The sequence below is a fragment of the Polyodon spathula genome, chromosome 28, assembly GCF_017654505.1.
Source record: "Polyodon spathula isolate WHYD16114869_AA chromosome 28, ASM1765450v1, whole genome shotgun sequence".
In the NCBI taxonomy this organism is placed as follows: domain Eukaryota; kingdom Metazoa; phylum Chordata; class Actinopteri; order Acipenseriformes; family Polyodontidae; genus Polyodon; species Polyodon spathula.
In genome coordinates, this window is record NC_054561.1 from 1808452 (window position 1) to 1836303 (window position 27852).

Sequence of the window (27852 nt, forward strand, 5' to 3'; positions counted from 1 at the left end):
ACTGGGGACATCCTGGTTACAAGCCCCTTTCTTTAACCACTGATGCATTTGTTTTATTAACCTTCTGCTGTTCTACATATAAACAGCTCCTAAAAATACTATGGTGCTGATATCAATCTCCAGCATACTGGAATGCCTGAAAAAATCTTTTCTTGAATATTTGTACCCCTAGGGGAACGAATACTTATTCCCACATTTGTATGTCCCATATGGGATGGGAAGGGGGTGGAGATGTTCTCCAACATCGGCTTTAAGAACTCAAACCCCTTAATCACAAGTCCCGAGGTCCAGAACCGCCCTACAACTACTCAACTGACCAATTCAACCTCCTTCCGGGTCGAGATCAGTTCATTACTTAATGATACCCAGAACACCTCAAGGACCAGATTTGTGAATCCTGACCTGAAACTGTGCCATAAGAAAAAAAAGGAATAAAATAGAGGCGATCCATTAAAACTGACTTTCAAGAGTCACAATCGAAATGCAAGATGAAAAGGTGGCTTTAATTTTTTCACTGAACCAGTACAATCAAAAAGCCCTTGATCTACACACTGTACCAATTTAAACGGATTCAGCAACTTCCAGCATCAGTGTCTCCACGACTTCCTAAGGTCTGCATTTTAAGTGCTCCAATATAAAAAAGAAAAAAAGTGAAAATGATGCTAAATCAATAAATTAAAATACAAAACATAACAAATAAAAATTGAACAGATCTAACATGATCCCTTTACCCCCCCCCCCCGGAGATAAAGGGTTAACACAAACAATGCTTCGAATTTATGAATGAATGGATGACAGTAATTCTATTTAGCAAATGCATGGTGCTACACAACCATCTGAAGTGTTTCAACAGGCTACATTGAAGTAGCAGTCATGTTTAATTAGTATCATTCTTGGTTGTTGTATTTGCCATCTGTTCAAAGGCAGGCAGATCTGCATCAACACAACATTGACCCTTCTCTTGCCTTTGACGTTGCAGGTCATTTACAATTGTATCAAGTGTTGTGTGTGTGTGTGTGTGTGTGTTGTGTGTGTGTGTGACAGTGGCAGTAAAGTAAATGGACTCTTTGTGCTAGGATGCATTGGTGGTCAAAACACAGAAGAGCAACAGCCCTCAGTAATTGAAATGCAATTCCAACACATTTCATGAATGGATGTCGATTGGTGGCGACACTCTGAATCAAGTCCCAACTGAAGAGAAATTAAAAAGCCCACAAACGTTAATGCATTGAATGCTCTAGAAAAGGTGCCGGATTGAAACCTATCTCGATTGAAGAAATGTAAAAATGTAGCCAGACAGTTGAGTCTCTATTCACAAAGCTAAGGAGGTATTTAAAAGAATGGTTTTGAGATGGCAAACGTTATCAGCCCCTAATGCAGATGTTCTCGGCTGTGGGGAATTAGATAGAGGTGTTCGTATCTACAGTAGTTTGTCTAATAGCAGTGGAACATCTAATGCAAGCTATTGAGTGCACATGGAAAGTTATAGAGAGGCAGCTGTCTGTCTGTCTGTTACGCTTTGATTTTTTGCAGATGCACACCATCTAACTTTGCATTTACATTTGTGGCTGTTTGACTTTTTAAAATAATAATAAAAAACAACAACTCTAAAGAGCTTTGTGAATGGGAGCCCGCATTTTCCAGATAAAATGACAAAAACAGAAATGTAACATTGAACCCAAAGTGGCAGCCCTACTGAATTCATACAGAACATTTTAAAGTCCTTACTTTTTATTATCGGTCTATAATACTGACACCTGACCTTCATGTCATCACAAACTCTCACCTTAACCCCTTTGGGATGTCCCACAGCCTATAGTATTTATACCCTCTGGTTTAGAAGCAGACCCAGCACAGCTGGACATACTGTGACAGTGGCCTGAAGACCTGCTGTTGGCATGTCTGTTCACGCCACGCACGCACGCACGCCCACACACTGACACACACGCACACACACTTGTTTTGTCTCTCTCTTTTAAAGCCTCTTTCAGGGCTTCTGATCTTCACATGGTGCTCCAAGCTGAAAACCTTCATCCCTGGCCTACGACCTCTTGATGCCCCGCGTCAGCCCTTTTCCTGAAATGAGAAAAATAAAATTTAAAAAAAACGGTCATCTTGCACCCAAAACAGGGTTTTAGTTCCACCTGAACTAGGGGTGTCCAATCAATCCCGGTCCTGGAGAACCATTCCACTCCAGGTTTAACACACGATGAACTACTTCAGGGTCTGGATGGAGGTTCAGTTAAACAACTTAGAACACGGTTGGAAAGAAGACCAGAAGTGGACGAACCAACTTTGGCCACCCCCAGCCCTGTGGGCCGGACATCCTCAAAATCTCTGATCTGCCTTCTAGTTCTCAAAAGCCTAGAATTAAAGTACTGAAAACACTGTTTAGGATAATGAATACTGATATATTTGGCACATGAAATATGTAGACCTACTAATTAAATAACTCTACCAACGTACACCTTTTTATTGAATTAAAGAAGTACAGGTTTGGTCATGTAATTGGTACCTTTTTACATCTTAGTCTTCCAGATGTTTACGTCTCGTGACAAAAGCGTGCATTATGATTGGGCTGCATCACGTTGTTGCCTGTGTGTTGCCAGCTTGAACTGCAGGCCTGTCTCCCATGTGACCACCGCAAACTGCAAGACGACACGCAGGCAACAAACGTGTTCCTCTTGTTGCCGTCGACAAAAGTTACCCGTGTGGTCAGGCCTGTAGGAGACGCCTGCACCATCAGTAACACAAGCTCAGCTTAAATGTCTTTCGCATTGATATGTCAAAAAAACTTTTTAAAAGATCCCGGCAATTAAGCTTCATTTCAGTAGCCCGTGCCTACAGGGTTCCTTCAAGCTGGGTTGTGACACGGTAGACAGCTGCACTAGGACAAGGTCTCTTTTCAATTCCCAATTCCAATGGTTGAACAAAACCTTTATTAAAAACATCAGCTCCAATACGAATTCCTACTGTATTTAAAACTGGGTCACTTCCGGCACTCTCTCACCCCGCTTTTCTGCAGGCTCCCGTCTTGGTGCAGGCCCAGGAAAGGGTTTCCCTGGCCGCTGTGCAGGGGCGAGGCCGTCGCCGGGGTCAGCAGGCTGTTGGGGGATGATGTCACCAGCCTGCCCCCGAGCGGGGAGTTCCCTGCCATGAGGGGGGGCGGGGCGGGGGATGATGTCATCACGGCAGTGCTGAGGGGGAGGTGCAGTCTGTGGAGTTCCCTTTGGCGCTGCTGCTGCTGAAGCATCTGAAACACAACTACCTGTTGCTCCTGGAGAGAGAGACAGAGAGGAGAACGCATCAGCACTCCTCTCACACGGTGCTCTATACACTCGCTGACCTAATACAGGAGGAGCAACTAGACTCCCATTGTCTAGTGGTTCAATCCATCCCATGCTTTACTGTGGGGATATTGATACACAGCTTGTAACCTAAACATGTCTAGAGCTTTGGCCAAAAGTGGAGCATCACCAAGAGAAAAAAAAAAACTAAACAAACAAAATGTAGATCTTTTATTTATTAGGCAAATCAAAGAAACTACAGAATGATATCACAAAAGTATAACAGTACTATTTCATGTTAGATACATTTCATTCATTGTATTTTAAAACCTGGAATGGGTGAAGCTGCTATGCAATAGGAGTCCTATTTCCACCCCCCGGGTTTACTTTGTGCCCTCAAACCTATTCCTTTCAGTGCTTTGACGGTGCAGTTCAGAGTGGAAGGGTTTACCGGAGTGAAGTTCTGGGAGGTGAGGAGCTGGTGTAGCTGCTGCTGTTGCTGTTGCTGGAGGAGAAACTGCCTCTGCTGGTCTGTGAGAAGGCCGGCCCCCTGGACACTGCAACACACACAGCGCTGACAATCAGAGCCCCGCCCCCTTCACTGAGACATACAGCACTCAGAGCCCCGCCCCCTTCACTGAGACACACTGTACACCCAATCACAGGCCCGCAGCACACGATAATGCAAGTGGCACATTAACTCTTTCATGCATGGTAACCTCATATAAAGGGATGAACAAAAAAAACTTCTAAACTTAACATGGGGACATATGCCCAATTATTTTTTCCCCAATTTAGAATGCCCAATAATTTTTTCTCCTCCCCACACAGCTGCTCAGGAGAGAACTGAAGGTTCGCTGGGCGTCCTTCATTCCCACCACCGAGCCGCTTCCTTTTTCTACACCCAGGAACTCGACAGCGGATGCCAGAGAGCTACGGCCTTGTCGGTCAAAGGCCAGCCCTGCAGGTGTCCGCTCTGAGCTCACCGGGCACCTGGCTGGTAGGGGCCGCTGTGGCGCAATGAAGAGAAAAAAACGGTAGGGGCTGCGTCTGCCCCAACCCGCTGGAGCGCCAGGGCCAATGAAACCCTCCGTCCGGAATCCCCAGCTAAAGTCGTATTAAAAATTTTGCAGTTACAATTCCATTATTCGAACTGCTCCCATTCATTCGGAATAAGAGTTTTTGCTGTGCACAGTTACCCCGCACTGTACCCAAGTCCCCTGACCTGTTTAGGCTGTTGGCTAGCTGCATGCTCTGCTGTGCCAGGCTGTGGGTCTGTGGCACTGTGGCTGACGTTTGGATGACCCCGTTCAGATTTCCCATAATCCCGTTCATAGACATCTGCGGGCTGCCACTCAGGTTCCCCATCAGCCCCCCCACCATGGACAGGGCGGGGTTAGCTGACTGAGCCCCTCCACCCAGAGCCCCACTCATCACCCTCCCCATGCCGTTGAGCAATGGCTGAGACAGGGAGGCGGGGCTCTGTTGAGGGGGCGGGGTGCTCTGGAATGAGAGGGAGGAGCTACTGCGACTGGGGCAGCCGGAATGCAGCTCCTGCAAGAGGAGATTAAAAAAAAACAACAAAAAAACACTGCTAATTAAAACAGAGGACAGGAATTGCAAAAAAACAAAACAAACAGGCTGCTAGTCTATGAATAGATCTGAATGCATTGTCGTATTAATATTTGTTTATTTAGCAGACACCTTTATCCAAGGCGACTTAAAGAGACTAGGCTGTGTGAACTACATATAAATCATATATCTTTTTTCCCCCAAGTGTGCTAAAAACAAACCAATAAACAACAAGTGGCCAATGTTTTGAACTGTAGTCTTGTGTTACCCACCTCAGAGGAGCCAGACAGGGAGTTCTCCATCAGGAAGCTGGTCTTGGTGGGAGAGCTTTTACTGATGTTGAAGGGGTCTGGGCTGCAGACTATCACAAACACAACACACGAGACAGATAAGGTGGTAAACCCGGACTATTTCAATAAAGCATTAACGATGTATGAGTTAGTAAAGAAAATAAATTAAAAACACAAAATCAAGATGCAATTAAAATGCATATACAGTGCCAGGCAGCTTAACACTTTCAGTCCTGAATAAATGAAAAATGAGATTAGATAGATAGATATGTACAATATATCAAAACAAACATCACCACCCTATCTCAAAACATTGGGCACGCTGGCTCTTTTAACCTATATATAACTTCCCAATATTTCTATCTATATATATATATATCTATACTAAGGGCTATATATATATATCGAGTCCGATATATTGTACACACACACATATATATATATATATATATATATAATCCGATCCTTTTTTTTTACTTTGTATCTACATACTACATACCTCTCAAGGGAGCATGTGATTGAATCAAAACATTGGAAGTATTTAAGTTTTCGACAGCATGAAAACTACTTGTTATTGTTTATATTCAAATCCATAATGTATTCTTACATGATGTAATGGTGTTCTATATAGGGCGACATCATTTTTACATCTATCTTTAAATCTGTATTAATTCTAATTAACATTATTTTATACAAACTTATATTTATATTATCATGCAGCGCTGGCTCTGAGGATCAGCCTTGATTTGACCTTCCCAGTGAAATTATTTACAACAACAACAACTCAGTGAAAATGTGCTCAATGCTGGTAGGGCATCAAAAAAACAGAATACAGATTTCATAACAAAAAAAATTTACATGGATTTAAAAAAATAAACTAATAAAATACAAAAACAAAACACATTCGCGGCCCACACTCAAAACGCTGTCTGAAAGAGCAGCTGTTAAACAGCCTCGCTTCTGAATTAAAGAGGGAGAGAACCATCCCTCGACTCTGCGAAACACTCTCGCTGCAGACTCTGGCGAAAAAAAAGAGCTTGCAGTCTTACCACTGTGCCCATGGAGGAAGTGCAGCTGGGAGGAGGGCACGGGGCGCAGGCTGGAGGGCACGGGAGGGAAGGGCACAGCCAGCTGCACATTCAGGACCTGCAGGCTCTCCTTCTTGGCGGTCAGGTTGACAATCTGGTCTTGCAGCCGCTGGTTCTCCTGCTGCAGGGAGTGCAGGGACTTGAGCATCTCCACAACTGCAAGGAAAGAGTGAATTTAGACACCAGGGAGGGAAATCAGGCTCCTGTTGCACAGCAGCTTCACCCATTCCAGGTTTTACTACAAGCTTGATTAGCCACAGTGTGTATTGGTAACAGACTTAAGTGTGTCTTATTAAACTTGTAGTAAAACCAGGAATGGATCAACCTGTTCTGCAACGGGAGTCTTATTTCCACCCCTGAAGTAGAAAAATCATGCAATTCCCTTTAATATGTGTTAGACCCAAACCATTTATTTTAAAATTGTCTTTCAGGATCCATCATATAATAGTTATTTGGTGAAGTTGAAGAAAGCAAAAAAAGAAATAAAAAGACAAAAGCATGATAATATTATTATTATTACTATTATTATTTATTAATAATAATTTTTTTTTATATAGCGCCTTTCATAGTGGACCACCATCACAAAGCTCTTTACAGAGGTAGGCTGTGAACTGTGCATTATATGCAGAGTCACTTACAATAAGACATTGATTTAACATCTCATCTGCAGGATGGAGCACAAGGAGGTGAAGTGACTTGCTCAGGGTCACAGTGAATCAGACAGTGGCAGAGGTGGGATATGAACCAGTGACCTTCTGGTTACAAGCCCTGGACTTTAACCACTGGATCACACCGATGAAGAATGCCTACATTGTCAAAAGATACCTACAATTTTAAGTGCGATGCCCTCACAAGCATTCGTTTAGCAACACATGCAGAATCATTCTCATTCAAAAGGGCATTGTCTTGTATGTGGATTCGAAATACTCACTGTTGACCCCAGTCTGCCCGCTGCTGTGCTTGTGGAGAAGCTGTTCAATTTGGGAGCTGGCGGGAGGGGCGTTCCCCCGACACCCTGCATCTTCCCGCTGATCAAACAGGAGGGGCAGGCTGCTCATGGGAGACCTGCGCTCACAAACAAACAGCAGCCAGTCAGTGCACGGCACAACCCACTTTGAGACACACAGAGAATGTGTTACAAACACACATGCACGCATGATGCCCAAATTGTAGATCGTTATTAACTGTGCACTAGATGACATCATCAGCACATTAAAAAATTTAAATAGAAATAAGTAAGTGTAGTTGCCATGACATCAAAAGCCTATGAATACCTCCACTGTTTGTTTTCGTACACACTTTACCTGGAAACATAACGAAACGCTGGGAACAAAACTGTGCCGCATATCATTACAACTACTGAAATAGACTCCTGTTGCACAGCACTTTCACCCGTTCGGGGTTTTACCAAGACCTTGATTGGCCACGGTGTTAGGTGTGTTCTATTAAACTCCCAGCAAAACCAGGAATGGATAAAACTGCTATGCAACAGGATTCTTTTCATCCTTAGACCACATTTTTAAAAATCTAAAAAGCTTGGTATTTTATTTTTGTTTTTCCTGGACCTGATTGGTACAGCCTGCAATATGTCTCTTTAAAAACGATTCACTTCTCAAGGATTTTTCATCCTATTCTCTCAAGCATGCATTAAAAATCAGTAATGAAAACACTGTATATTTTAAACTAGCTTTGCAAAAGCCAGTTTCCAGTATAATTACGGCGAGAAACTGTCCCGCGGGGAGCTGTCTCTACAAGGGAAGCGGCAGTCCTCCAAATCAGGCTCTGGAAGACACAGAGAGAGGGAGAGGTGAGGGGTTAGTGCCACAGACATATTGCTAACTCACTCGCCACTTCACATAAGAGACCAGCCAGGGATAGCTAATCAAAGAGTTTCACAGCCCTGTACTGAAAAACAAATACTAAACTGGGCATATTAACATATATATATATAATATATATATATATATATATATATATATATATATATATATATATATATATTATATAGATATAGTGGGATGGAACCATTGGTCTGGAATTACCACGAGTTTCATGTACTGTTACAATGCAAAACTTAAATTTAGGAGGTTGGTCTACCTGGCAGGCTGCTTTCTGATTGGCTGATGAGCGGGTTGATGGATAGACCAGAGGCTAACGGACTTCCAAAGATGCGAGCGGAAGTGAGGCTGTAGGAGGAGCCGGGTGTCCTGGAAATTACCACGAGTCTCTCATGTACTGTTTACATTGCAAAACTTATTTTTAGGAGTTTGGTCTACCTGGCAGGCTGTTTTTCTGATTCGACACCTGGGATCAAGCGGTTTTGATGGTTTAGACCAGAGGCAACGGACTTTAAAGATGCGGCACGAAGTTCTGTTTTACCGGTCGGGTACCATACCCAAAAATGGTGGTAAAGACCAAATGACACCTGGGAGAATGACTTTCGAAAACCGGGGAAATCAGCAAAATTTAAAGGAACACACTACAGGTCCTTCCTTTTTCGCCAACTTCTATGTAACACTAAGGGTTAGCATGGATTAGCTAAGAACAAATTTTGGAGTAATGGTATAATTTGATGAGAAGCGAGTTAGCGTGGAGTAAATAATTTTATGTTTAAAAAAAAAAATAATGCAGTTCTGAATTGTCAGTAATACCCAAAAATGGCCAGCAGATGGCGCACTACCATTGCTGAAGCAACCTCAGCTGATCAGATCGCCACTTCAACACTGGCCATAATTATCATAGACGCATCTACCCGAGAAAAATAATCTGTTGACTTCTCGATTATATTATATATATACCGATGTCTATATATATAATAAAGACGTAATTGCTCCGATGAGGGTAGGGGTGTATTGCTTCTCAAGGTTCAACATCCCGAAGAAATGGAATAGATTAGTTAATCGGGTTAAAATTGTGGACCCTTTGCTAAATATAATGAACAAGAGTTATAAAGAGAGTTAATCCGAGAGGTATCTGTTGACTTCTCAGGGATTCAACAGCCCAGAGAAAACCAGCTGGCTGAAATGCATTAAAATTACCCCCATACAAGAGTTAATCCAGAGATGGAAATAACAGTCCTATTGCACAGCAGTTTCACCCATTCCAGATTTTACTACAAGCTTGATTAGCCACAGTGTATAGGGAACAAGCTCAGGTGTCTTATTAAACTCATAGTGAAACCACGAATGGATCAAAACTGCTATGCAATAGGAGTCCATCTCTGCGCAAAACCACAAACCCAGTTCCATCAAGAATATGTGCTAAGGAATGCCCGTACCAAGTCCCATCAGTACTGAATGAGCGCTTTCCTATAGATAGGAAAGTGAGAGATAGCTAGTGGCGCCACCCTGGTGGAGGTGCAGTGTACTCTTACCTGCGTGGCGGAGACAGTGGCAGGGGTGGGGGTGGGGATGGTGCCTGGCAGGGAGGAGCGGCTGAGCTGGGGCATCGATGGCGCCCCCTGGTGGCCCAGGAGGCTGGAGGACAGGGGGGTGCTGCATCCTGCCCCCAACCCCCCCCCACCCAGGGAGATGGGGTCCTTGTTACTTGTGTAGATTCCTGGAGGGTGGGGGCATTAAGAGCAGATACATCTCAGAAGAATATTCAGCTGAGTTCCACAGACAAGAACATCTTGTTTAGTGCAATTTATATTTACCATATGACTCCATGTACATTAGGACAATTTTTTCAACTCGTAACCCTATGCAACTTTTGACCTCTCTCGGGTACCTTTCACAGCAGGACTACTTTTACCAGAATGCATTGCAGTGCAAGATGAAAAGGCTGAACTGTCCCAAACTGCCCAAGTGTCCGCGAAGTCTATGGCAACCCTATCCCTCCACCACCCCATGCAAAAGGACCCCTGTGCTCACACAACCCTACTGAGTAATAATGAAAACCAGGTACAGTGGACAGCAATACAGTTAAAACATGTATAAAAAACTACATGGTTAACTGGTGAACTACGGTACTGGCAAATGGACAGGACAACGGGATTGCATTGTATGTTTAGCATAACAAAACTGAATTCAAAAGCTGTCAAACAAGTTTGTGGCTATAGGTAAGCAAACAGAAGGACCGTGTTAATGGCTACTACATACTGCTAGCCAACATCCACTCAAAGTCCCACCCACAGTCTGCAGATGAGGCAGAACAGACGCACACAGTCCATTAACCCTGTGACCCCCAGCTCTCGCTGACACAGTTGTATATCTGAAACCGAGCAACAGCAACGCAAAGCAATTACCCTGGAAAGCTTCCAGCATCTGCTATCCCTTCCACGATGTACCCGGTCCAGGCACTAGAGGCATCATAAACGGATGCCCAAGCTAAAAGATTTCAATAACGCGAAAACAAAAAGTATTTTGAGAAAAAATACTTTCCCGTCTAGCAATTCCGACCCAGGCTGTTTTAAACCTCTTAAACAGTTGTAGAATGTCCTTCAACAGTTGCCGTCCCTCTCTACAGGGCCGGCTGAGAGAGGGTGATCGTGTCACAATGGACTGGGCTTCCTGCTCATTGGCTGGTCTCGACTCCCCTGCTAACGGAAGCGGTAAGGAAGTGGGCGGTGATTAACTGATAAGAAACCTCACTGGCTACTTTAATCTCACCGACTACAGCAGGGATGGAACTAAGACTCCTGTTGCATAGCAGTTTCACCCAGTCCAGGTTTTACCAAGAGCTTGCTTAGCCTCAGGGGCCAGTTGCATATAGGTGGTTTAAAAAAAGCCAGGCTTAGCTGAAATGATCTTGTTAGCAGGATATCATTTAGCACGCTAATGCGGTTTCAAGAACGTAGATCGAATTTAAATGAATCTAGACAAGTCAAACTGGGTTAATGTTTCTATCTGTGCGCGTGGAACCTACTGTGGACATAGTCTCCATAGCACTCGTGTGTATGTTGTCGTGGTAACCTTTATTACGTGGTAGTTGAAAAATGGAGAGAAAGAGAGCACAAGTTTTTTTTACTGCGTCCGAGCAGCAAATCTTTATTCCCAAATACGAGCAAGTAAAAAAAATATTAAATTAGCAAAAAGCCAGGGAGGCAGCCTGGCAAGCTACAGCAGACACATTATCTCCAGCAAGCACAAAATCACATACCCAAATATTAATATTTCTGTGCTGCTGTATTTAGATTCATAATTGTTTATGGTCATAATTTATAGACACATCATAAAGAGTACATCTGCATTACTGCAACAGTGCAGAGGCTGGAACTATTTTTTTTAATTTCACCTCGGTAAGTTTTATGAGTGATGCTTTTAAACAACGAAATCAGACAGAATTAACTTCATCAGACCTGTGTTCACTTTGTTACAAAGAGAGGCTGATGAAAAGCATTACATTTTTGTAAAAGGTCAAAATCAGGAGAGAACATGACAACAGGTCAAGCTGAAATATAAAAATGTAATTCGGACTGGTGAGCTCTTAGTTAAATACAGGACTATATTTAAGATTTTCGTCGACTATAAACAAAAGTGTTTCTCAGCCATAAAGGTTAGGTCTATGCACAGCACCTGTATGCGAGCAAGGGCTCTGTTCTGTTGGGTTGGTTGCTCAAGGCATGAGACCCGACAGATTAGGACACCCTCGAGAAGCAGTACAGCTCGTACAGGATAGAATCGGGACTATTCAGTGGACCCTGATGATCCCTCTCCTGACGAAAAGCCCTTATAATTGTAGCACCAACATCTACCGCTCCGGGGATAAAAGGTGATGCCATTTCAGTTTTTTTTTCCCAGTTTTAAGTCAGGATTACTCTAAAGTTATCCTGCTGTGGAGCAGGTTTGTTTAATCTCGTTTTGTGCAACAGAATAAGCCTGGATAACTCCAAAACCAGGAAAGGATCAAATTGCTATGCAATGGGAGAACAGCAGGGCTTCTCAAACCCTGTGGCTGCTGGTTTTCATTCCAAGCTCTCAATTACTTAACTAGACCCTTCACTGTACTGATAATTTGCGTAGACCTTTTTTACTTGGTTTCAGCTCTTAAACAGTTGCAGATTTCAAGTTAGCTATAACATTTTACAAGTAACTTGAACTCTGCAACTGTTTAAGAGCGGAAAACAATTAAAAAGGTCTAATTATCAGTTCTATTAAGGGTGCAGTTAAGTAATTGAGAGTTCAGTTGGAATAAAAACCAGCAGACACAGCAGGGGCTCCCCAGGAACTGGTTTGAGAAGCCCTGCTGTACAGTCTTCATGTGTATTACTGAAAAGATTAGGTGTCAGCGCCCTGGTCAATCTGAACTCAGTCATCACACACAAGTCTTTACAAATCTAGTAGTTCTAAAACCCAGGACAGGTTCAGGGCTAGCGTTCAAGTCATGCTTTCCTTTGAGTCCACATGTTGGCAGCTCTGGGTCTCATTAGCATATTAAAGCCCACCCCCTCTGGCGCCAGGCCACGGTTGTCATGGTAACTGGTGTGTACACTCCTGGGTCACATGCCTCCAAGCCCTGCTCTTTCTTTCTTTCTCTTTCTTTCTTTCTCTCTCTCTCTCTCTCTCTCTCTCTCTCTCTCACACACACACACTCAGGCCAGACCTGCCTTTGTTTTCACACAATCCAGACACTTTCCATTAGTTTCATTTCTTACTAAGAGTAAACTAAGGGTTTTGCTTCCGTGACCGAGTCCAGCAGCAGTATTCGTTTGTAATTAAATAATTAATTTCTCTGCTAAAAGATTTGGGAGTCCAAGCTTTCAAATGCATGTTTTGTTTGAAATTCTAGTACACTGTTAAAGATTGGACAGTGCACTTAATTTCCAACACTATAGTTTTTCTACCAGATCCAAGTTCAAGTTTAGTTTAAAAAAACCTGCCTGTTCCTACGTTTCATTTAACAATGGAAAAAAATAAAAAATAATACAACCCAGATTTCAAGATCCTCATTTTAAAATGAGCAGCACAGTGTTAAGAGATCCTCCAGAACCAGTGGATCAGTGACAGTCTGTGTATGGGGGTGAACAAAACAAACCAGTGGCTCACTGTGCCCTCGATAACCTGCCGAACCTCGTGCTCCACTCTCTGGGCTCCGGGCAGGAAAGGGTTAAGGCTCAGAGCGCCACAGCCACTTCCTGTTCCTGCACCCTGTTCTCAATCTGACCTACTTCAAGCAGCAGCCTGTAAACACATCAACCCTGACTAGCGAGACGTGCACGGGAACCGCAGGGCTGGAGGCGAGGGAGGGGGACTGGGAGGGAGGAGGAGAGAGAAACAAACTCATTCTTGAAAAACAGAGGCCTTAGCCCACAAGAACACAGTGCCGGAGCAGAATCTAAATCTGCTGACAACCAGCCAAGAGGTGCCTGTAGCTGTGCAGAGAAGATCAAATCAGGAGACCCAGATGATGAGTCAGTCTACCAGATGCAGGACACACACACCCCCTCCCCTCCTCCCTGACTGAGGCACTGAGACACCGCGCGGGGGTAAAGGGAAGGGCCTAGGCTAGACCAAGCAATGCCTTACTCATTACACTGCCTCAATGTATAATACCGTTTCAGCATCAGCCTCATACAATAGCTATTTCATTGATTTGTTTTAAAAAAGGTTAAACTGGTAGAGTCGGGTCTACTGTTATCTTCAACACCCTGGGTTATAGGTCAAGAGTCCCATTGGAACTTATTAAACAATCCAGCTTATTGATTCACAAATAGTAAAAAGAAACCAACAACTAACAAATGTATTAAGTTTCTTTTCAACATAACCCTTTTGAAATAGTTCACATGTAAGCGATGATGTAATGGCGACTCCTATTTTAACCTGTTTTAAACAACCATTGGTTGCTTACCAAATGACTGACACCTCCAAAGGCTCCAACAATCAGAGGTGGCTTTTATATACTTTCAAAAGAAAGTAGAAGTAGCTTTTGCTTTTTTCTGTCGGGCGATTAGGCGATCACAAGAAACTAGCTTATCAAAAATCATTCTCAATCGTCCAAAATGTTTACAAACCCAAAAATAAATGAAAAAAAAAAAAAAATTAACTGTAGTGAATATTTGTAAGATAAGAATCATGGATGACTCTCCAATCACAATGCATTTTACTAAAGCCCCAGGCCAACACAGATGCCTTTTACTATGGGGTGCAGCATTTCAGTCTTAGGGTTCGGTTTCCGTCTATATAAGGATTTAAAAGCGCAGCGTTACCAGACAGCATGCTAAACTACTTTACATAACGTGTTTCTTAATTCTATAAAGGGGAAGTAACCAAGAAATTAAATATATATATATATATATATATATATATATATATATATATATATATATATATATATATTTTTTTTTTTACAAGAATCTGTCAAACAATTTGGTGCAAAACTAAAACCAGACATGGATTTCGTACAATTGTTTGTGATCCTAGCTCCTGAGAGTTGTGGCTACCATGGACACTGCTACACTTTTTAGGTGGGAGATCAATGAATTACTCTTCTGGAGACATTTCTGAAGAAATAATAATAATAAAAAAAATTTAAAAAAATTCAAGTACATTTTAAATGTACATTTTTGTCAGTCAGACCTCAAGCAGGTACCAAAGCGAAAGAGTCAAAACAGCTGAAATCCCTTTAAAAACACTTGCAGCAGTAACAAAATATGCATGCCGTTTAAAAATCCAGTAGCGCTCACTTACCAGACCCCAGTAGTGGGGAGTCAGTGCTGAGGCTGTAGGCGCGGGAGGAGCCTGGGTAACTGCTGCTAGAGAGCGCCACCCTGGGGAGGGGAGGGGGTCCCAGGGCCGAGGTGGTGGAGAGAGGGGGGCCATGGTAGTCGCTGTCCTTGTTCTTGCTGCCCCGAGGCCGGCCGGGGCCGTGTTTGCTCCTCTTATTGCCCCGGTGCTTCTTCTCCTTCACGGCAGGCTCCCGGGGTCCCTCCTCGGGGGGCTGTCTCTTACACTCCCCCTGGGGGGTGTCGCGGGGCCGCATGGGGCCCGATGAGGTTGTGAAGCGCATGATGGAGCCGAAGGTGGAGATGGTGACCTTGGGTTCGAAGCTGTTGCCGCTCGGCTGGGAGTCGTAGGGCGGGGAGCCCCGTGGCGACTGGGGGGACGGGATGGGGGAAGGGGGAGAGAGAGCGGGCTGTGGGGGCAGGGTTGGAGGTTTCAGGTACTTCTTCTCTTCCTTCTCCCTGTTGTCTTCCTCCTCCTCCTCCTCCTCCTCTTCCTCCTCCTCTTCCCCGTGATGTTCTAGTTTGGAGGAGAAGGGAAGGTAGTCCTGCAGTACAGAGGTGCCTGGAAGAGAGAATCAAATCTTTGCAGAACCTTCAGGGCAGTTTTATCAATGCTGAATTAAGTCTTATTGCCAACTATTTTGCCGTTCAGGAATATTTATTCTGTCTCCTTTTCAGTACAGTTATGCCAACTGGAATCTCTGGTTCTCCTGTTAAAAGTCTGCCTACTGCTCACAAAACTATTAGGAATCATCAGCAGAAACACAAATAACTAAGTCCCACTTTAATTCATTGTGGGCTGGTAAACTGTTTAAATAAAGGAATGTTTTTTGGCTGTACATTCCTAAAGGCGCTGCTGGCTCTGCCCCTCACTGGTGACGTTGGTTCCCGGTGCGGTACCTTGCTGGAACGGACTGGTGGAGCTCCTCCCACTGCCCAGCTTTCTGCTGCGGTGCCCAATAGCATGACTCAGGGTCTTCTTCCCCTTGACATCTGACCTGCTGACCTCCACACTCTCCTTGGGGCTCACATGGTGGCTGGAGGTGACCTGGAGACAATTGGGAAAGGTCAGAGGTTCTCTTTTTCACCCCAGTTTTGAGGGCAAGATTCTGCAATCTCACACAGCCTTACCTGGCAAAGCTTTACTGTGCGTGTCATCGATAAGTATTTAATGAATACGCAATTATTCGTTTGCTGTTAATAAACAGTTAATAGACATGCCACACGTGCGTGTCTTGTGTTAGACTTCCGTTTGAGTGTATTTCATACGTATGCTGAGAAGGTGTTTGAGGCTTGATAATTTCATGCTCCAGACATACAAAGACTGCTATGTAACCCTACCAATACCCTAATCACTGCAATTTGAAATGGTGATTGCCAATGCAATCATGTGATTTAAATGCACATTACTTAGGTAGTGTGGACAGTTTCTAATATAAGATCAGTAACACTATATACCAGTCCCTGATGTCTTTTTTCACTCTCGCAGGAAACTACCAAGCCTCAAAAAACACACACTCTGCATACATTTGAAATAGGAGCTCGAACAGCAGTTTAAATGCTAGTCACACACACAAGCATGGCACTTCTAATGATGGTTCATTAACATGTAACTAAAAACACTGGGAAATGGTTCATTGCCTGCTAATTGCATACTTATTTATGCCAAACAAAACAAAGCGCTACCTCTTATTTGACGGCTTTTTGTTTTAGTTGAAAGCGAGAGCACCCAGGGGTCTCAGTGCCACAGGGGGTCCCGACAGCTGTTTCCAAAACACGATCCAGATGTGCACAGCTGCACAGGCTCAAAATTCTATCAGGCCTGGTTCCTAAGCAGAGTGAGGCGGCTTTGATTTATGACAGGCAAAGAAATTTGTTGGATGTTCGTAAAGGGGGAGGGAAGAGGGGAGGGGGAGTGTTATAGTGCCTCATGACAAGGGGAAGGTGGGCAGGGGGAGGGGGCAGAAGGAAGAGTACAACATGTGATGGGATACATGGGGTGGCTTTGACGGTTTCATTTGGAAACCATTAAGTAAGTAGCTGGCTCCGAAAAATGTAGTGTTCCACGTCCCCACGTGTTGCTCCAACTGTTTAAATAACATGCTTGCCATTTCTCTTTTAGTTGTGAGCATTTGGACAGCTTTCTACACTTATAATTTTAAAGTCTGTTTCAAAGCTCTCTTGTCCGCTCTAGTGCACTGATAGTGTCAGGATTACTGGCAAACAGCACTAACAATCCACAAAGTGATATGGAACAGAAAAGCCAGACCACTTGTTACTTTTTTTTTTTTTTTTTTATAAATCTTTCTAAAAACCACATTGTTCTTTTGGATTTGTTTTCACCGATTTATAAAAAATGTAAAACCAGTGCATGCACGCACGAACCCAACTACCCAAACTGACTTTATTCCCAGTATCAGGGCTACCCTGGAGCAGTACGAAGGCAAGAACAATGTACCTGCAAACGGTGAGGAACTTCAACTGGAACGCAATGGCATGCATTTTACACGAGTTTCAAAAGCACGGCTAATAAAAATAATCATTAGAGAGGTCGTTGGCAGATTAAGAGCCACCTGTAGTCTTGTGGACCTGCAGTCACTGGGACCACTGCAATGGCTTGTCTGTGTTAGAACTCACAAAAAGAAAAAGCAGCTGGAAAAACCCAATAACAAACTCCACCGAGGCCCTGGTCTGACCAATAAATACCTGTAACCCATAACCATGGAAATGAGAAGTCACCGTGGGGGGTGGGGGGCTCTTGTGGTTTCCCCAGGAGACCGTGGAGAGGCACGGGTGGGGATGGATGGAGATAGGCAGGCAGGCTGGAGACTCACAGGGCTTAGAGACTTGCATTGTCTGCTTACTCACAGCTCTCCTTTTCTGAAGCCTCAGAAAACAGCCCTCTCAGCTTAGCCCCCCCACCCCCACCCCACCCGGGCCTCTAAAAGTGCTTAGTAGCATTACTATTTCAACGGCTGTCTGGTTTCCTGCCTGATCGCTTGCACCTAACCCTCACACCTTATCACTGCGTGAACACCCCCAGTTGATAAGCATACAAACTCATTCATGATGCGATAAGGGGGAGCAGTTCAGAGCAGATTAGCCAGGGATCTGACTGTTCAAACTCCTGGCACTTGGTGCCGGGCTGGTGAGAGTTTTCAAGTGAAAAATAACCTAAGTAAAAGAGCAAAGAACTCTATTCAGTTGCTTTGCAACAACGTTTCGTTATCTTCCTTTTCCCAGTTTTAACAGCAGCAGATCTCCCCCAGCCTAAAATTAGCAGCCATGCCCGGCTTTACCTTGTCCGTGCTGCTGGAGATGGAGGGTACCAGGGCGGGCTGACCCTCTGGGAGTTTCTTGTGCTTCTCTTTCTGCCGGGTCTTATCTTTGTGGCTCTGTGGAGGACAAGCGTTCAGTGAGGGTTGTTTTAAAGTTACAGACCAACGCATTGGTTTCAGTTATGCAACTCTAATTCTTGTTCAGTCAGCTCTGCTGGGAGGTGTGCAAGGGGTGCAGGAAACAAAGCATTCAAATAAACAGAGTAAAACAACGCATTCCTGCCAGGGAACCCCCGAGAATAGAGGCAGGAAGACGTTTGTTCCTCTAGCAGTCTCACGGTTTGCAGTGTAAGCCTGGGAATGTATCCCAAGTCGAAATACAAAAAGCAAATCTGGATTTACAAAAACGCATTTGTATCCCCTTCAGTCACTGCATGCACAGCTGTACCACGTTACATTTCCTATCGATGCATCTAATTTTATAATGCATATATGGTTTTGTTTTTTTTCCTCTCAAAATCATGACAGGGCAACTCCTCGAACTCCAGGGAGTTTGCAAACTGTTTAAAAAAAAATTCTAAAAATGTATTTTAAAAATTCATGGCTGTAGGTGATATAACGCCATAGAATGCATATTTTCAGCTTGCCGAAATACAATGCAAATCTACTTTTAATCTTAGAAAGTAATACATTTTGAATCTAAAATGACAAAGAATATCCTAAAAAAAAAAAAAAAAAACACCAAGCACCAAGTCCCCCCCCCCTCCCAACATCAGGGTCCCATAAATGCTCCACAATCTTCAGTTCTTACAAACCCACCAGCCTTTATACAAACAGCAACACAGAATAAATGCCTTCAATAAGAGCCCATTCCACACAATCCTTGCCTAGATGCTAATTAAATCGCAACCGCTTTGGGTCGCAGGCTGAAGAATAAGAATTTCTTCCTTGCAAGTGTTCAGAGGTCCCTGCTCTGGCCTCTCATAGTCTTCACAGACAGCATCGAGCACCAAAGCAACCACACACACACAGAAACAAGATTTAATTAGCAGAGAGAGGGGCCTTCACAATCAAAAGACTTACAGAAAGACTCCAGCAGAGCCTGAAGATGGGGCGACCTACCTTGCACAGCGAGCTGTTGGGAGTGAAGAGCTACCCTCCCACACAGCTAGCCCAAATCCTGGATTCACCCAAGAGACTTCTAACCAGGTCCCCATAGGTTATTACTGTGCTTTCTCTTTCACAATCACACTCTCTAAACAAAAAAATAAAGCGCTTCACACCCCAATGCTAATAACCTTCCCAAACACGGGGGGGGGGGTGTGGGGTGGCACACAGACAGTGAGAAGGGGCTGTAAAAACTCAGAGAGGAAGTGGTTTGCAGGACTTGAAAAGGGAAGACCTTGAAAAGTTATAAAAAGCACAATAAAAATGGAATAGGACTCCCCCCCCCCCCCCTTTAGGATTATAAAGCCAGGACAAGCACATTCAATTCTTGTTACTGTAAACATTATGCAACCCATTAATCTGACCGCTGGTGGAAGTGTGGTAAACTGCTCCATAAAGTTTCAATATGGAATACGATGGAAGGTGTTCAGGCGGTAGGTCATTAAAAGTTGAATCAAATGTGTAATGCAGGAGTCTGTGTGTCTGTGGGGGGGGTAGGCTTTGAAGTAGAGAAGAGCCACAGGCTTTACTTTCGCTTGATGAATCCTCGTAATTGGATTGTAACCTTATGTTCAGATCAAGCACTTGCAGACCAGCCCTATTATATTGTAATTGGGCACATAGTGAGGCAGGCAGGCACAATCCTCAGCAGCTGCCAGGCCGTTTTCACTGGAGGAGGGGTCGAGCCTAGATCTCAGAGCGATACCTGATGCAAGAGCTTGGCAAGCAGCTACATACAGACAGAGGTGTTCGCTCACAGTGTTTATGAGGACTTTGCCTTGACTCTCATACACCGGAGATCTCTTCTTTTAAAGTCTAGAGGGGTCTGGGGAGGTGGGATCAACACATTAATAAAAGTTACAGCAGCTAAAGGAAATCCTGCTGCATTTCTATGTTTGACATATCTGTTTAAACACTACAGAGGCTGTTTTCCTGCCTTATGGGGACTTTTGACCCCATAAGCACCATAAAAACGATCCCAGATATCCACACACACACTTCATCTCCCTGTCTCTCCGGCACACTTATCAACATTAGTACTGATACGTGACAGTTTCTCTTTCCCTTGCAACATTGTTTTGGAACTTCCATAAACTGTAGTTTTTAACAGCGACTAAACAAACATTGCAGAACCACCTCAAATTAACAGCATGCACAGAACTCTGTCAATAACTATTCGCCCCAGGTCTGCTTCTCACAAAACCTCTCCTGATCCAATCAGTCTAACAGACCTGATGCTACGGGGGGAGGAGGGGTCGGAGTTTGCTCCCTGTTTTATCTCATGCAAGGGGGGGGGTGGTGACAGATTACCCTTCAACAGTGTGACTAACTGGATCTCCTAGAAGAAAGAACAGGGAGGACAATTGAAAACGCAAGCCCTGCACAGGTGTGGATTACTGCAATAGTTCACATAGCGAGAATACAATGAAGAGGAGGGCGCGATTATTCCTGTGTCTCTCCTGCTTATTCAACAAATCTGGGAATGAACGTGCAGCCATCTGTACTGGGAAGCAAGAAACGCCCAGTCCCATCCCAGCATTAGAGATTAATTCTGCAAGCGAGTCCCAGCCAAAGAGGCAGTAAATGCTTGACACACATAAATTACGACACCATCAAAGCCACTTATCAAGCAAAAAAGTCACAAAGCCATAAACAGCACAATGTAAAACAGGAACAGCTTTCTGTTACAATAACCACCTGTTAGAATCTGTTTAAAGCACATGCAGAATTACTACAAACCAGCTGAATCCTGAGTCGCACTCTAGGCAAGCACGGTGGCGCTTTCATTACTTCTTAGAGTAAATGTAGACGCATGCAACCACACAGAAAGAGAGACGTAAACCCATGCAAACCAGTCTAGCCTGCTGGTGCTCACTGACTGCTATGCAGTGTGGTAACCAGTGAGAGCGATTGCTTTACTGGTCTCGCTCTTTTCAGGATTTCTCATTCAGTGCCCCCCCCCCCTTTTTTGGGGGGAAAATTTTTTTATTGTGCCCATGACAATTTGTGGATTCGGTTTTACTGCCCTTCGACAAACTGAAGCAGGTTGCATTTTGGCCCGAACGATAAGGCTGGCCTGCTGCACTCTGCAGCCTCCCACTCCAGTGGTCGCGGTGCCCTACCTTTCTGGGCTTGTCCTGGTGGGAGCTGTGCTTCTCGTGGGAAGGAGAGGTGGAGCAGCTCCTTCTCGTGTGGCAGAACGTACCTCCGCTGGCTCCACTGCTCCCCCCAGATGGACGGGGCTTCTTCTGCAGGAAAAACACAGGGAGCCCAACTTTACTCTGCACCTACTCCTGGCTTTCAGAACCCCCCTAGTTCAGCTAGTTAAAAGGGAAGAACAAGCTCTGGGTTGTTTTAAATTTGACAGGGATTAATGTGCGCTAATAACCCTGCTGTGTAGATTTAAACAATGAATACTATTAAAAGTAACAGTCAAAAGAAAATTATTAATAAACATGTTATCTGCATCAGTGCATGCCTACCCTTATGGTAAAAGCATAGCAAAGTGAGGTACAGTGAAAGCATGGCAAAGCATAGGGAAGCCCAAAGAGAGGTATAGTAAAACATATTAAAAAGCATGGCAAACCAGGGTAAACTACGGCAAATATACAATTTTGTATACCGTCTTCAACAGACTGTGGGGTGTTTGCATTGACTCCTTTATTTCACGGATGGGAATAAGACTCCCATTGCATAGCAGTTTGGCCAGGTTTTACCAGCAGTTTATTAAGACACATCTGAGCTTGTTACCCGTACACACCGTGGCTAATCAAGCTCATAGTAAAACCTGGAATGGGTGAAACTGCTATGCAACAGGAGTCTTTATTCCCATCCCTGTAGGTCTTCGCTCATTTCAAAGCACAGTGAGAAGTGCTTGTCCTTACCATTTTATTATAGTGGTATTTGCAGTATCCACAGTATTTGACGTTGTCGGCATCTAGACCCTCCTCCTCGCAGAGCAAGCCAGCCATCTGCGCACTGAAACAGAACCCGGGGGTTAGCCACACCGCACCGTGCATGGGCATGACCGGTACCTGGCACAGGCATAGAACCAGGCAGAACCTGTAAAGGACTGCCAGACAGATTCTTCCGGTTTAACTGTTTAAAAGGACGTGCCAAGTACAGCAAAGGCCAAAAGTATCACCAGAATTTTAGCAGAGACATCATTTAAAAAATAAATAAATAAATGCACATTTTATTATGGGGTCTAAACCAATAAATTCAGCTCTTAGCGGGAAAGTCTGATGTACCTGACATTGTTCATTTACAATGCCCCAATGTTAATACAGCAACTACAGAGCAGTATAGCGCCCCCCTCTGAGATGGGACAGTTTTACATATCTGATAGAAACCTGGAACCAGTTATAAATCGGATATGACAGGTTCTACGGTAGTCAAGGCAACTCAAGTCATGTTCGGTGGGTAGGTAGAAATGACGGGCCTTACAAAATGCCTTAAGATAACATTTTTCTCTCATTATTTTCCCTCTCTGCGGAGTACCTTTTGGGTTGGACTCGGGAATCGTAAATTCGAAGGAAATAGGAGTGAATGCCACTAACCACGTGACGTGGAAGGCTTGTCGACAGCCCTGCCTGTTACACGTCATGCAGGCCCCCGACGCAGCCCTGCTCTCTCGACCGTGGTCCTCACAGATGTAGCAGGTCTAGAAAACAACAACAATGGGTCATAGGACTCGAAGAACGAGCTCCGAGGCACAGTCAAACACAGCTGGTTAAGACTGAGAAAGAGCCTTCAAAGCATCTCAAAAGTATGGTTTTGCCATGGCTTTCCAATGGCTTATTTTGCAATCTTAAATAAAAATGTATTTTTATATATATATATATATATACACACACACACACACACACACAAAAATAGATTTATTAAAAAGCAGCATTGTCACATTCAAAATTGTAACCCTAGAGTTATTATACAAGTGTTGCTAATTACGTCAATGCTTGCATGATGAGCAGTACAGTACATGTACATTATTTTATGGATACCTTTTAAAGACATTTTGTTTTCACCATCAGTGAATTCAATTAAAAATAACACCAGATATGTGAACTGTCCCCTTCTTGTGCTGGACAGAGCGATCTTTAGCAGAAATATTTCTGATCTTTGATGCGGCTGGTGTCTTTTTCATTCGTTCAGTGTGTGTTCAATCATTTACTGGAAGGAAGCAAACTAAACCGGCTGCCAGGTTCCTAAATGCAGTGTAACAGGTAATGTTTCAATCAGGCAAACACTTGCTGCATTTATTTTTAAGGGAAAAGACACGGCTTTAATGACAGTCATTAATGAGGTTTCTTTTCATAGAGTGCGACAGGTACCTTGTTATAGCGATCGTGGGGGACGTACTGGAGGACAATGGGCTCCATGGTCAGGACGTTGGCAAACTGGACCTCGGGAATGTAAAGGGCACAAACCACATGGGCCCATCCTGCAGAGGAATACAGAAGAGAGGGGATCGGTGCGTTGAGAGCAGCGAACTGCCCGATCGGTATTCACTGACAGACCCTGTATGCAAACAATGTGTCGCTATGCCCAAAATACATCAACAGCATGTTCAATCCTTGCATAAAATCCGATTGTAACAGGGCTGGGAATATGGCCGCCCTTCCAATTCCCACTGCCTTTTAATTAGATGTCACTGATGGAAATAGCAACAAGCTTCTCACACAGTCTGTTAAGTCAATGAAACTTGCTTCAAATGAAAGCAGTTGAACAAACACAACTACTGTGTCTCCAAAATATCAATTCCTTCGAAAGGACTTGGAATTGAGAATCGACTACAAAAAAAAAGAATTTGAAAACAGGATTTGACCCCCAACCCTGCTCCCACTACATAGCAGTTTCATCCACTCCTGGTTTCACTGCGAGTTAAGCCAACTCCTTTTCCTACAGCAAATAGCAGGTGTACTGCTATAGGGAAGGGACACATATGACAGCCCTCTGTCTGGGCTAATGGGGAAGGAACAGCAGCTCTGTCTGCAATGGAATGCTATAGGGAAGCCTGCCATATGCTGTCCCACTGTTCTGCAATGCTCTGCTACAATGATGGTTACCTCCATTATCTGTCCTCTTCAGAGCGCCATCTTTGTGAGGGCACAGCTCGCATCTCTAAAAATGAAAAAAAGACAAACAGTGATAAATGAGGATGATTTACAGGGGTAGACTGCAGATGCCTGGTACAAGGAAGCAAGCAATTATTGTACTTCTTCGAGATACGTCATTTAAAGAAAACGCCTAGATGTTATCAACATCCTTTCTGTAACTTTCTTAGCCTGCATTGTTCACCGCCTGCCTTTACAGCAACACCCCTACCCCTCCCAGATTCGTTATGAGCACAGTTGGAGACACAGCTAGATAAACTGAAATCACACATTGCAGTCTTGTGGGAGGAAGCGGATTTTAAAATGGAACAAGCATAAGCACATCTAGTTGGAGCATTTTTATTTATTTATTATTTTTTTGTCCAGGCTTTAAAAAAAGTAGATTTTATCAAATACTTGCACCAAAGGCTCAAGATTATGGGCAACAGTAATGTATGCATGTCTGTATGTGTTGCATTTACATATCTGCCAATCATAGCCTAACTTTCAGCTTCTGAAACCCAATCACCTCTTTTCCACTGCACAACCGGGCTCAGGAGCGGCCTGGTTGCATTTCTGCTGCAGGGCCCGAGCCGTGCAGCTGACGTGACGCGCATCGAACGCGTCGAGTCGCATGCAGACGATGCAACATTAAGAGCCGCCATGCTTTGAGTTGAGAATGGCGGATGGAGAGGCTATGCTTGAGTTTTTCATTACTGAGTACAACCAAAATGTACTGGTTTCTCCCCCGAATCGCCACACGCCACGTCGTTCGTCTTCCGAAAATTAATAAACTCTGCCCCTGGGTCTGCTCGGCTGCCAGCCACATTCAGACGCGTTGTGAGGCCAGAGTTTCCCAGTTTTGCTAGACAGATAGCCAGTGGAAAAGCACCTGCCTGGGGCCAGTGCCAGTGGAAAAGGGGTAAACGTTCCTGGTACAAACCTGCCAGTACAGTGCAGTTTAAATACTGGTGTACTAGAAGCTCCTGCAGTGTTACTCACCACCCTGGCCGCTCTCTCCTGGGATTCACATTTCCTGCAGAACCATGGTCCGGTGGGGACTTGAACAATCCCATAGCAGGCTGTGGAGAGAAACGAGACACCAGCACGGTCAACAGCTATTCCGTGAGGCTCCTGTTTTTTACATTTTTATTAAAACTGTGTGATTCCCCTTAGAAAAGTTTACTGCAGTATTTTGTGCTCTGTATCTTTGGACTTTCACCTTGTTCATGCACATGTACCATGCACAGGAGTAGACGACAAGTAAGTGAGGTCTTCAGCAAGGTTGGGGTCAATTCTTGTTTTTCAATTCCATTTCCAATTCTCATTCCTTTTAAATCCAAAACGTCATTGATCAAAACTGCAGTGAGCAGAATTCTGTTAAAATGAGCTTTCCCTCAACAGGGGCAACACATGACTTGCATTGAAGTCTCTGTTTAGTCAGTCAATTAAACTGGCTTCAAACATCAGAACAATTCCTATGCTGTCTCTAAAAACCATCCAATTCCCTTTGAAGTTTGAAGGAATTGGAATTTTATTTAAGAATGACGGACTACAGCCCCAGATGTCCATTGGAGAGCTTTCCTCCAGAGTGCCAACCAGCGCCAGCTCTGTGCGGCTTCACCTGCTAGGAGACTGAAACCCTGCTCCTGCCCCTCCCCGTGCAGAACGAATGCATATATAAATAAATATTTTACAATACTAAGTACCGGTAATATAGTTGTCTGTGTTGTTTTTATTATTAGATGACGTACATATAGTATACAATTATAATAATAATGATACACCCAATAGGAACGAATCAACCATTAACAAAACTGCATCCAATATATGCAGAACACATCACTCTGTGTACACTATGGCTGAGACTGTCCAAACCACCTGTGTACAGGACATGTGTGCACATGGCGAACTGTTTATCCAGACCCATCAAACCGCTGGTGTAAAACAGGGCATTACTAAAAAATACCAAAACAATGAAATGACGTCAGTCAGTCATTGAACCGATTCAGTTTCTTAGATACCGTATTTCTACATGTGGATTGTAAAGCGCCAGTATATTTGTGCTAGTCAGTTTGCTGCGAGATATACGGTACTGTCTTTGAACTTTATCACTAACTTGAGATGACATGACACACGCAATACAGAGTGAGTGTGTGTGTGTGTGTGTGTGTGTGTGTGTGTGTGTGTGTGTGTGTCTTAAATAACAGCGGAAACGTCATAGTGCGCGTACTGCACAACTCCAACATCGGTAAGCTGGTGTTTTCCGGGTAACACTACTCTAACAATAAGTAAACTAATCGTTTCCGTTTCCCCATCAAGCACAGAACCAATTAAATAAAAATACAATTAAAAAAAAAAAAAAAAAAAAGTCACTGGCCAGCCGTCATTAATTAAAGCTAATTACACGCCGCGGGGTTAATTTAAAAAGGTTTTCGCCGACACAAACTTCAGCTGCATGTAGCGAATTAAAGATTAATGCCGAACACAGCTTTCAGAGTTTTAGTTTGAATGCACCGCTAATTGGATCACCGCCGCTTTACAATACAAACAGTAAAAACACGCAGAAGTGGTGTTGTTGATAATGGCTGGAGAATAACACGGGGAGGCTGGCGTAGTATTATTATTATTATTATTATTATTATTATTATTAAATTTGCAACCCTGAATTAGCTAGCCAAAACAAAAACAATACGTGTTTGTCTTTGCTCCCTGTAATAAGGTACAGTGCAAAAAACCCAAATAACCAGGAAACATTAGTAATAACAACAATATAGACGCTGACAACAACAACAACAACAACAACAACAAAACGTTTGTAAAGCCGCCTAACCCAGCACCTTGAACAGCGAAACGGCGTTTGTTTATTTGTAACTGCTGTTCGTATTAATTCTCACCCAACCACCCCCTCCAAACCTGCAAGGCGTTTTACCTTGGTGCACGGCGACGTTACAGCCGTGTCCGTCACAGTACACTAACGGGTTCTCTGCCCATCCTCTCTCGTCGGAACAAACGCAGCAGCCACCCACCATCTCCCTCATGCTGTTTCCATACGGTCTTTCCAGACGGATCTCAGTTCTTCTAGAACTGGGACGAGCAGGGATCGTTCCAGTCCCCTACACGCGCCCGCAGGCGCATTGTCCGCTTGCTTTCGTGGTGGTGGCGGGGCACTGCAGACCGAGAAGAAAAAAAAAACACAAATACGATAAAGAAACGGGCAGGCAGGCAGAATTGGTTTCAATGTTAAAAATGGTCTTCTCTGTGCCCTCTCTGTGTACTAGCGGAGCAGTGCGCAGGCTCCCGTGGAACAGCAAGCGCATTCAACCTCCATCATGCGCTGAGCCGCTTGCTGGCTGCTAAAAAGCGTGCACTGCTAAATCTGCAGGTTCGTGGGTTTTTTTTTTTGAGTATT

General features: G+C 44.0%; 1 protein-coding gene across 1 annotated transcript; it reads right to left on the reverse strand.

Annotated features, from left to right (window-relative positions):
* Positions 1 to 482: 482 nt before the first annotated feature.
* Positions 483 to 27817, reverse strand: LOC121301753 (protein AF-17-like). The gene is made up of 20 exons (XM_041231351.1): positions 27373 to 27817; positions 25443 to 25522; positions 24414 to 24468; positions 23679 to 23788; positions 22905 to 23008; positions 22230 to 22323; positions 21468 to 21593; positions 18199 to 18294; positions 15800 to 15947; positions 14865 to 15461; positions 9531 to 9795; positions 8335 to 8444; positions 7956 to 8019; positions 7169 to 7302; positions 6199 to 6393; positions 5132 to 5220; positions 4513 to 4841; positions 3739 to 3844; positions 3011 to 3277; positions 483 to 2076 (listed from the first exon to the last, which is right to left on the reverse strand). Exons 1-20 carry the CDS (start codon positions 27479 to 27481, stop codon positions 2065 to 2067), a joined length of 3090 nt encoding a protein of 1029 aa, XP_041087285.1. The 5' UTR covers positions 27482 to 27817; the 3' UTR covers positions 483 to 2064.
* Between the last annotated feature and the right edge of the window lie 35 nt (positions 27818 to 27852).